The 11,928-nt window shown below is 32.8% G+C and overlaps 1 protein-coding gene across 1 annotated transcript in view; it reads right to left on the bottom strand.

Annotated features, from left to right (window-relative positions):
* Nucleotides 1-758: 758 nt before the first annotated feature.
* Nucleotides 759-11,928, bottom strand: part of TMEM47 (transmembrane protein 47) — a 52,138-nt gene continuing 40,968 nt past the window's right edge. Inside the window, exon 3 of the mRNA XM_051991018.1 lies at nt 759-4,327. Within this exon, the coding sequence (XP_051846978.1) occupies nt 4,149-4,327 (179 nt within the window). The 3' untranslated portion in view covers nt 759-4,148. The remainder of the gene's footprint in view (nt 4,328-11,928) is intronic.

Here is an 11,928-nt window from a genome sequence, read left to right as displayed (position 1 = left end):
TTTCTATAGAAATTCTTATTTTAAGTCATTAAAAAAAAACAATTATAAGGCAAAAGTATTTAAATGGTTTCTCATTGCTATAATCCTCCCAAATAAGAATAAGATATAATAAATATCTGCTATTCCTCCTTTTGTTTTGTTATTCCTATATATTTATAATACATACACATATGTACAAACACATGTGTACAAATGATCTATGATTTCAAAGAGAAAAAGGGCAATTGACCTCTCCCTGTCCACCCAATGCAATTCCTGTCCATTTTGTGGAAGCCTAGCAAGAACTATAAGGTAGGACAATGTATACATGTACATATGTGAATATGTATATATGTATATGCATAAACATCTTTATATATTCTGCATGTAAGTTTTGTTTTATGCATGTTGAATTACATACATACATACATAAAAATAAAGAGACATGTACCTATACATATTCATTAATACATGTATACACTTATATGTATATACAAACACCATAAATTATTTTAATGTGAAAGTTCTTTGTCTCCCTGATAAAGTTAAAATTATTTTTAAGACTTTAAATTATTTTTCTATTTTCATTCAAAGACAATAAAGAAAAAATGGAAAATAATTGAAATCAAAGCCAAAAAAAGAATAATTTTGAAGAGAAAAATTAGGACACATTTTTAAAATGTATTTAAGCAAAAATATTAATATAAATAATATATTTTTGTAGTAGCAAATGCACCATGGACATAAAAAACCAGAAATCTGGACAGTGCAGAACACAGTAGGATATCTATGTGATCAATTTTATTTTTATTTTTTCCCATATGGATAAATTCATGTCAGCTACAAAAGTTGTGAAAAGCTTAGTTAGATGTGTATTTTCAAACTAAAACCATAGTATTGATAAACAATTTTCTCATTGATGATTTTTTTAAAAAATGAGTGACCATGAATTCACATTTAAGTAATAAACACACCATATTTTTAAACAAAATAAATATAGAACAATAGAGAAACTAATACTGTTAACAGCATGAAATAGATTTAATTTTTTTTTTAAAGACAGATGAAATCTCTAGGCACAGTTTTAGGCTTTAAAGAGGACACAGAGGCAATAGGTTAGTGTGCACAGTTCTGTACAAAAATACGGTCTGAATAAATTACATCGCTAGTCATAAGATTAGACTTCACTTACCAGTCATTTCATTGCATGTTTAATAATATATAGTTACATGCTAATCCATATATATCATTTATATTTCAAATACATAAGTCTCTCTATATTTATGTCTTTAAAATTTACATGTTGAACTTACAAAAGCTAAAACATAGTTGTGCAAGAAATCCAAGAGAGGTGCCTTGTACAGGTCAGCACCGGACGGAATAGGTTAAGCTTCAGAAATACAAATAACTAGCCCTGCTTAATGTATGAATGTGTGTGTGTGTGTGTGTGTGTGTGTGTGTGTGTGTGTGTACATGTAGCTAGAAGATACAATGGATTTGTGTAAGGAAAATAACTTTACTTGTAAGAGAAAACAAAATAAGAATATAGAAGAGCAGACATGATAAGAATGATGTAGATAAGTATTTTTGTCATATTTATTCTGAAACTAATCATATCATATTGAGTGTATTGAAATCTTTAGGTATACTATTATGCACTGAACTTGTGGGTCAGTATAAAACATTTCCAAATATCAGCATTGGTTGAAATAGAACATGGGGCTCTTCACTGAAAAGATAAAAGAAATCATATTAGAAAAGTACCAGTAATCTGCAACTATGCGTGCTTTAGCCCATAACACATGTTCTCTGTCACTTCTTGCTTGAAATAATGACAGAGAATGAAATCTTGGTAAGATATGTAGATGTGATAGTGGTCTAAGAGCACACTGTATCCTCTTGAATGACTAATTGCCTTACTGATTGATGCCAGCACCACAGATCTGTTCTTTCATTATTTGAGAATAAAAAAGGCATCCTCTCACAATAGAGGGGGGGTTATTGTTTTGAGTAGCTTAAATAGCACTACAAAGTTTGTGTTTTTCATGCTGCTCAATGAGGATATCTAATTAGCTGTAAAATCGTCTATGCCAGAAATAGTAGTATTTCTGAGAAAACAGGTTCAAAAGATTTTTGAGTGCCTTTCATGGAAATCAAACTAAATTTTCTTCCATCTCCTAAAATTTTCCAAAGAATGTCATCCTGAGGCACTTTTAACCAGTTTGGTTGATTTTGCTGAAACAGACTAAGTCTTCTCATTTCTTATTTCATTTGTGTTTCTGCAAGATGCATACTGGAAAATTCAACAAACAGAAGTTCTTTATTTAAACAGGAAAGTAGAGAGTTGTGGTGGGTTGGGCTTTTGTTGTTTGGCAACAGCACTTAAACAATGACAAGCTGGAAGCAGGGGCCCTGTTTTGTGAGCTGTGACCAATGCATTTAATACTAAGATGTAGTCATGCTGTTAATGGATTCTACAGTCCCTCTGTGGAACCAGGAACACAACAGCACACTGGAGCATTTTAAAAGATTTTCCTTGTCTCTTCCGGCAAAAGGGCCAACTAGTACATATCATTTCCATGTCTTTGTTAACAAAAATAAGTATTTTAACTTTTATATTAGAACTGTATATATGATATAAAAATATGTTTATAATTAATTTAAGTACCCAAATTAGAAAGCATTAAACAGAAATAAATATAGTAATTTGCAACATGAACTTTGTTGCAAATCTACTTCTTCTGTTGGCACTTCCCTTAACTTAAACAGTCTATGAAGGATTAAAATTGGGGCACTTTAAATATGTATTAGAATAGTTGAAGGCATGAAATTGTCAGCCAATTGGTTACATTCAGAGGACAATATAATTATCAGATGAACTCCAGTCCTCTAATTTTAGCCTATATATAATTCTCTCTGCTTTTTAAGAAAAAAAAAAAAAAAAGCACCTAGATATTTGAGGTTCCTGAAATGAAAAGAGCAGCTTCTATTTTAAAGGCGTTAAAGAAAAAACTGTAATCCTAATATCTACTCTACTTTGAACTACTTTAGGACTTCATTTTATAATTCACCCCATTTAGGTTTAACATTCTGTTCCTACAACTCAAAGAAAATTCTCCTGATAATGACATCTTGAAGGGAGCATACAGCAAATAACTTAAGCAGATGGATTTTGGCAAATCAGCTAAAAGGGGGGTACCAGTCCAAGATGCTTAACAAGGTGCACTAGGTTAGTGCTCAAACTTCTTTGTTATAGGAAATATTGGGTTTTATGTCATAGAAGTCTTTGTGCAAGGGAGTTGGGATATATATCATTGCAATTTGTACTAAATGATCACCTTCTATAAAAATAATTAGACTTGTTAGATGTGCACATTTCCTTACTGCGATATTTGTAAAATGACTGAGAGCTTATTTAGGACAAATGCAATCCATGCATTTTTTTTTTTCTCCTTTCTGCTTGCCTGTGGGAAAAGGAGAGGCCCTCCATTTTCCCCTTATGCTAGCTATGGCAGAGGCACAACTCTTAACCACATAATTAAAAGCAAATGTCTCCAAGTCTTGACTTCTCTGCTCTGCCACAACTAGCAGAGAGATGGTGATTGCCAATGCATAAACTCCCATCACTAAGAAGATTCTTCAGTGTGGAACTTGAGTCATTAACTGGTCACATTCATTACCCTCGGTAGATACTAAAAGGAAGCTCATTCTTCAAGAAATTATTAAGCTAGTGACTAAAGACTAATGAAGTGATTGGGTAGGATAAGCTTGCAAAAGAAGACTATTAACAGCTAAATGCTTGCTTGTCCTTGTTAGGAAATTCTGAAATGGAGCTTCTGCCAGCTGCTCCCCCACAGGCAAGAGGAGATACTGGCATTTTTCCCCCACTAGTTTTCCTGCAATGGCCTTTCACATAGATCCTTCATTTGTCAAGTAAAATGATGTTAACATATAGGAAGCTTGCAGCATTTGCTTAAGTTTAATCAGTTCTCTTAATTTCTGCAGGTCCCCAAAACATATGTAAAAGCTGTTTATAATGTCAGCAGCCAAAGGGCAGAGGATTGTAAGTCAACAGATCAAACTGCTTTGATGCTTCGCAAATGTTCTAGAAAACCATATTAGAAAAGATGTAATAATCCTTTGTTTATATTTTCTTTGGAGACTTGTTTCTAGTAGTAGTCTTCATAGTTCTTTGGATTCAGGCAATAAAGGATGGCACCCCCAAATGAAAATATAGTTGCACCCCAAGCCAGACCATAACCCCAGTTGAACTCATGGTAAATTTTCAGGCTCACGGTTTCAATGAATTTGATTGGGTAGAGGACAAGGCTGCACACCTGTAGAACAACTGAAAGAAAATCAGTCTTAATTAGGAAAAGGTATTGTAAGTTTCTAAGAAACAAATTCAAAAAACAAATAGAAAAAAAGTTGAAATAATCTACTTTTTTATCCAATAAAACATTTGAATTTATTACATAAATTTATCTGATATTAATGAATAGTAAAATATTTGAGTAAATAAAACTAGTAAGTTATGTGATATTAATCATTTTGTTATGTCATACTTGACAAGAAATTGTTTGAATTCAATAAATATTTGTTGTTATTGTTCAGTTGAGTCAGCTTTTTTGTCACTCCATTTGGAATTCTCTTGGCAGAACAACAGGAATGGTTTGCCATTTCTTTCTCCAACTCATTTTAAAATTGAGAAAATTGAGGAAAAAAAGAGTTAAGTGACTTGCCCAATGCCACACAGCTAATAAGTGACAATGGCCAGATTTGAACTCTGATTTTCTGACTCCTCCAGTATTCTATTCACTGCACATCTAGCTACCTGAAGAAATATTTAATCTTCATCATCATCATCATCATCATGGTAAGCATTAATATAACATTTTGGAGATTGCAAAAATGCTTTTAAAATATTCACTCATTTTCTTCTTAACCCTAGAAATCAGTGTTACTACATTCTCCATTTCATAGATGAAGAAACTGGGATGAAGGTTATAACTTGCCCATGGAAATACAGCTAAAAACCTTCTAAATGAAACTTCCAGGGGGGCAGCTAAATAGTGCAGAAGATAGAGCAATAGCCCTGAAGTCAGAAGGAGCTGTAGTTCATATGTGGTCCCTTTTAATTCTAGTGCCTTCCCCTCATTAATTATTTCATCTTTACTCTTTACATAGATTGTATGTATAAATATTCGTTTACTTACTATCTCTCCCATTAGATTGTAAATTCCTTAAGGGAAAGGGCTATCTTTTGTCTCTTTTTTGTATCCTCAGTGCTCAGTACAGTGCCAAGCACTTCTGATTAATAAATGTTTATTAATTGATAGCATTGACACCACATTTGAACCAGGTTTTTCTGACTGCAGGAAGCCTGTTACTCTATTCACTGTGTTCCCTAGCTGAGACTTCTAACTTACATCTAGGGGAAATTGACAAGAATGATAAGTAAATTATCTTTAATTTATTCAGTTATATATTACTATATATAATCTATTCATATATATGTATGTATGTACACATAAATGTACATGCACATATAGTTAGTTAATTATAGTCATCTATAATTTACAGAGTTAGTGACTTCGAGCTTCAACCCTTATTCATACTATAGCTCTAGCCCACAATTCACTAGGACACAATGGATCCATCTCAAAGAAAGAAAGAAAGATGTAATCAGAGTCACAATTGTCACTTTTGGTTTTGTCTCTTCTCAATGTCTCCAATGTTTCATGGTATATGAAATTTTAAAAACAAAATTAATTTTAAATAGCTTCACATTTTTTAATAAGTGTAAGTTATTCCTAGGAGAAGGAAGTAAATATCTCCATTTTATTTTTTTGTCTTGTCTTATTTTGTTTTGCATTCCACTTCTTCTCAACTATTACATTAGCTCAGTTGGTCTTCAAGCCCCCTTCCCTGGATAAGGGAAACAGCTTCCTTATTGGTTTCCTTATCTTAAATTTCTCACCACTGGAGTACATTTTGGATATTCTACCAGGAGCCTCGTTTTTTGTTTTTCTTGTAACACAGATTTAACTATGTGTCTCTTCTACTGAATAAATGTTTTCCATTTTCTTCTAGGATCAAAGTAGAAGCTCCTCTGTTTACCTTTCAAAGTACTTCAAAATTTACTCTTAACTACTTCTCCAGTCTCAATGGGTATGATACTTTTTCATATATGAAACAATCTTGACAAATGACCTTCCCTCTTCTCCTTATCTTCTCCAGATATTTTTTCACTGTCCATTTTCCAAGCTTGGAATGCATTTCTTTTGTATGTCTACATTTTATCTATATTATAAAATGCCTCTCTTAGTTTATGATATAGCTTATTCACTATCTTTTACACTGAGTCATTCCTCATCTTCTCAAACGCTAGGGCTCTGTATGTGTATGTGTCTGTCAATCTCTCTCTTTCTATCTCATTGTCTCTCTATATAGATGCACATACACATATGTATACATGCATACCCATACATATATTTATTATCTTTTTCATTAGTATATATACTCCTTACTAATAGAGATTCTTTCACTCACTGAATTAATATTCACAGAATCTAAGTGCCATAAATGAAGGAAAGCTTAAGAAATACTGACCTGATTGCTAAGGGATAAAATCTAGCAATAATTCCTGTCATTTTATGCTATTCAGAAATTAAGGAACTCAAATTCACTCTCAGAGAACAAAACCAAACTGCTTAGTCTGTCACATACCTTTCAATTATTATTCATTTAGACCTCTTTTCATATGCTCTTTTGAAGCTATATCTCTGTATTTCAAACCAAGATAATGCATTTAACTAATTTAACTAACATGCATGACTTGCAAAATTCCTGCCTTAATGTCTTTCTCCATGCCCCACCCCATCTTTGAAATGCCTTTTCCTTTTTGAATTACAATTTTTGCCATTTACTTACTTCAAGACCAGGCTCCAAACTCACCTTTTGAGGAAATCTCCTTCATGTCATCCACATTCTTTCTTAGGCTACATATTACTTTGTTCTTGTTGACTTTATTAATTATACTTAAATTTAAAGAACAGATTTCTGCATGGAAAATGAGACCCTCTCCCCAAAGAATTTACTTAAAATAAAAATCAAATATAGTTTGTGCTAATGAAATTCTCTGACACAAATTTTAGATTTCCTATATGTTTACCTATCATTATTTTTAAAATTATTCTAGTAAGAATGTATTAAAATAAAGAACCCAAAAATTAATTCATGGGTTTTGTGCTATCTACTAAAGCTCAAGTTCTTCATAGGCAATATGCTTATATTTTATTTCTTCATTATTCAATTCTATTCAATGCATACTTAAATATGCACATGTTACTATAACCTAGTTTGTGCAAAAAAACAAAAACAAAAACAACAACAACAAAAAAAAAAAAAAAAAATGAAGGAACAGAACTAATACAGTCTCTGTTTCCAAAGAATTATGTTGTTTAAAAAAAAAAAATTCTAGATAATGGCAATGAGTCCCCTGATAGGGAATATCAGGGATAATACTCTGATAGGTATGACCAGAGGCTCAAATATTGTATCATCAACGGTTCCATTCCAATACAAGACCTGCTTCATAAGAGAGTAAGAAGGTTGGAGCAAGAGGAAATGAGAGAACCTTTTTGTTTTTTGTTGGTTTGCCTATGAATGAGGTGAATAAGGACTCTTTTTTGAAGAAACCCTTCTGAAAAACGTTTAAAGATCTGCGATTATCTCACTGTGAAATTTACATCAAATACTACTCTCCATCTAGCCTCATTTTTCACACCAAATAGGTCATCTCTCACAAAAATCATTTCTGTTCTTGAATGCTGACTACATTCTTTTTAACTTCTATGGTATGTAGTCTCTCTAAATCTACAAATAGTTGAAATCTGTCCCTTCGGCTAGGAAGTCATTGTGCACTGATATCACAGCTTCCATCTGTAATATCTGGTATACTTTTGTTATAAAGGGATCCTTGCTCTACATAGGTGGAAGCCAACTTGTTTATGATTCTTAAAGAAACACAAACTTTCTAAAATAAATATACAATGTAAATATTTGGGAAGCCTTGTTAACTGTTTGCTATGAGAGCACATAAATCTCAGGTGAGTAAAAAACAAGAATCCCTTTCAAAGAGAGAAGATCAGAAAAGCAAACTGCAATCTAGCAATGGACACATTTCATTAACCTTCACAAAAGGGACAAGAGTATGAAAATAAACCTGTTTAATCATATAAGAGTACTGAATCTTCTTTTCAATCGAATTGTCTGCAAAAGGTCATTATTCTACTTGTGATTCGTGTTCTTAGAAAGTCTATAATAAGATTTCAGAGTGGATTGTCACCAAAGTGGCAACACTTTTTGTAATCAGCTAGCCATGTTTTTGTGCTGAAAAAAAAAAAAATTCATTTTTTCCCTTGATCACATGGATAGAATATATGAAGTTCTTGAAGAAGGAATACTTAAAATGCATTACTTTCTGACTGATATGAAAAAAAAAAATTCTCTCTAAAAAGGTATATAGAACTTAAAAAAAAAAAAAAAAGATAAACAACTCATGATGCTTCTGAAGAGTTCAACCTAGCCACTCCCATGATATCAAGCTAAAGGAAAATGGGGGAATTTCTTCCTACAACTCAAGATTCTCTCTCCATTCCAAGTAATTATTCAAAGTACAAATGAAGACTTGCAGGGGTGGAGTAAAAATGGCAGAGTGAAACCAGGAAGATGCTCAAGGTCTCTTCCCTGGAAAACCACTGAAAGCCTCTAAAAAGAAGATATGGAAAGAAACCACTTTCTAGTTTAAGATAGATTGGAAAAAAACTTCAAGAAAGGTCAGTCTCACCGGGGTGGAAAAAGTGTCCAGTCCAGTTCAGATAGACTCTGGGAAAGCTCATGAAAGAGTCTTAGTCACAGAAAAACAGCAACAGAGACCTTCAGTCCTGGTTCAGTAGAGGATAAGATCAGTGGGATAACCTCCAGTCTCAGCTCAGAAGGCAAACTCTGGGAAATCAGAATGTCCCTCAAAGAAAGGAGGCAAAACTAACCTCTGTAACACAAGAGGCCCCTGTGTTCAAAGTCTAGGCTAAGAGTTGCACAGGAAATTTGAGATGGCACACCCTTTATCCTAGGAGCACAAATCAAGCACAAAAGTTAAAAAAAAAAAAAAAAAAAAAAAAAGGAAATTCCAAAAGAAAAGGAAAGAAAAAAGAGCAAGAAACAGAAAAGAATCTTGGAATCTTGACCATAGAAGACTACTACGGTGAGAAAGAAAACCAAAACACCAACTCAGTTGAGCACCGAATGTTCAAAAAGAAATCTCAAAGAGCTATATGAATTGGTCTCAAGCCCAAAGAGGCTTCTTTTATGTGCCCATAAGAGACTTTAAAAGGCAAAGCAGAGAGACAGAAGAAAGAAATGATAGATTTGCCAAAGAGAGACAATGGTTTGGGAAAGAAAGCCAATTTCTTAAAAAAATATATGAGGCCACATGTAAAAAGAGATTTTAACACTTTCAAAAGTAAAAATAACCAAATGAAAGAAAAGAGAGAGAGAGAGAGAGAGAGAGAGAGAGAGAGAGATGCAAAACTCATTGAAGAAAATCACAAATTAAAAATGAGAATGGAGCAAATGGAAGCTCCATGAGATATGAAGATTAGTCAAGCAAACCTAAACGAATGAAAACCTAGAAAGAAATAGGAAATACCTCATTAAAAAACAAACAAACAAAAAAACAGATGACCTAGAAAATAGATGAAATTTCTATTTTTAGAGACAATTTAAAAATTATAGACTACCTGAAAGTCATGACCAAAAAAGAGCCTGGATAGAATTCTTCAAGACATTATCAAAGAAAAGTGCCCCAATATTCTAGAAAAATAAGGGGAAATATTCATTGAAAGAATCTTCAGAACAATATCCCACAATGAAAACTCTAAGCACATTATTGCAAAACTCTAGAAAACAATCTCAAGGAAAACATACTAAAAGCTGCCAGGCAAACACAATTCAAATATAAGGGTGCAACAGTCATGATTACCCTGGATCTGGCAGCTTCTACAGTAAAGGTTCAGAGGACCTGGAATACCACATTCTGGAAAGCAAAGGACTTAGGGTTAAAACAAAAATTCAACTGACCAGCGAAACTGAGCATCATCATTCAGGGAAGGCTTTGAATCTTCAATGAAGTAAGAGACTTTCAATCATTTCTATTGAAAAAATCAGTACTAAACAGAAAAATTAATCTACAAACACAGGACTGGAGAAGCATGAAAAGGTAAACAGGAGAAAATATATCTTACTCAAAGATTAAATTATTTATATACCTAAAAGGGAATGATAACTGTAACTCTTGAGAACTATATCTGTTACTGGGGCAGACATAATGCCCCATCACATGCCTGGAAGGTGTGGTTGTGAATGGACTCTGATGTGACTATATCAAAGAAAAGACTTTATAAGGTAGAAAAAGGTCTGTACTAGAAGAAGAGGAAAGGAGAGGGAAAATAGGACAAATTCGATCACACAAAAGACCTATTAAAATTGAGAGAAAAAAGGTAGAGGATAAACATTGTCTGAAGCTTTATCTCATCAGTTTTGTCTCTAAGAGAGAATTACTTAATCATCCAGTTGGCTATAGAAATTTATCTAATCCTATAAAGAAGTAGAAGGAGAAAAAGGAAATAAAAAGGAGGAGCTGGGTAGAAGGGAAACACAAAACAGTAGGGGAAAAAAAAGGTAAGAGTAGGGGAGGAGTGACAGGAGATAAGGTAGTGGATGAGGTGGGTCAAAAAAAAAAAAAAACAACTACTAATGACAGAGTGGAAAGGGAGAACAAAAGTATATATAAGTGAAAAAAAATGGGTTGAAGGGAAATACAGAGCTGGTGATTATAACTGTGAATGTGAATGGGATTAACTTTCCCATAAAACATAAGTGAATAACAGATTGAATTAAAAAACAGAATCCTACAATATGTTGTTTACAAGAAACACATTTGACACAAAGAAACACACACAGAATAAAGGAACAGGATTTATTATGCTTTAGCTGAAGTTAAAAAAAAAAAAAAAAAAACAGAAGCAGCAATTGTGATCTCAGATAAAACAAAAGTAAAAACAGATTTAATTAAGGAGATAAGGAAGGAAAGTATATCTTGATAATGGGTACTGTAAACAATGAAGTGATAAGGATACTAAATGTATATGCTCCAAATGGCAGAGCAGCCAAATTTGTAGAAGATTTTAAACCAGTTACATGAAGAAACATACAATAAAACTATACTAATGGCAGAGCCCAACCTTCGCCACTCAGAATAAGACAAATCTAATCATAAAATAAAAAGAAAAATCCTAGAGAGGTAAATAGGATCCTAGAAAACATATATATGAGAGACCTGTGGAGAAAATTGAATGGGAACAGAAAGGAATACTCCTTTTTCTCAGCAGTACTTGGCACCTGCACAAAAATTGACCATATATTAGGGCATACAAACCTCACAACCAAATGCAGAGGGGCAAAAATTGTAAATGCTTCCTTTTCAGATCACACTGCAATAAAAATTAAATTTAATAAAAGGAAAGGGAAAGACAGACTAAAAACTAAACTAAATGGAAATTAAATAATCTAATTCAAAAAATGAGTAGTTCAAACAACAAATCATAGAGACTATTCATGATTTCATTAAAGAGAACGGCGATAATGAAACAACATACCAAAACCTAGGGGATGCAATCAAAGCATTTTTTTAGAGGAAATTTTATATCTCTAAATAGCTACATGAATAAAATAGAAAAAAGAGTAAATCAATGAATTTAGCATGCAATTACTAAAGTTGGAAAAAGAACAAATTAAAAACCTCCAATTAAATACCGAATTAGAAATTCTCAAACTCAAAGGAGAAGTTAATAAAATTGAAAATAGCAAAACTACTGAAGCAATTAT

Source organism: Antechinus flavipes, chromosome 3 (genome assembly GCF_016432865.1).
Source record: "Antechinus flavipes isolate AdamAnt ecotype Samford, QLD, Australia chromosome 3, AdamAnt_v2, whole genome shotgun sequence".
Taxonomy (NCBI): Eukaryota; Metazoa; Chordata; class Mammalia; order Dasyuromorphia; family Dasyuridae; genus Antechinus; species Antechinus flavipes.
This window is presented reverse-complemented; position numbering and strand designations above follow the sequence as displayed.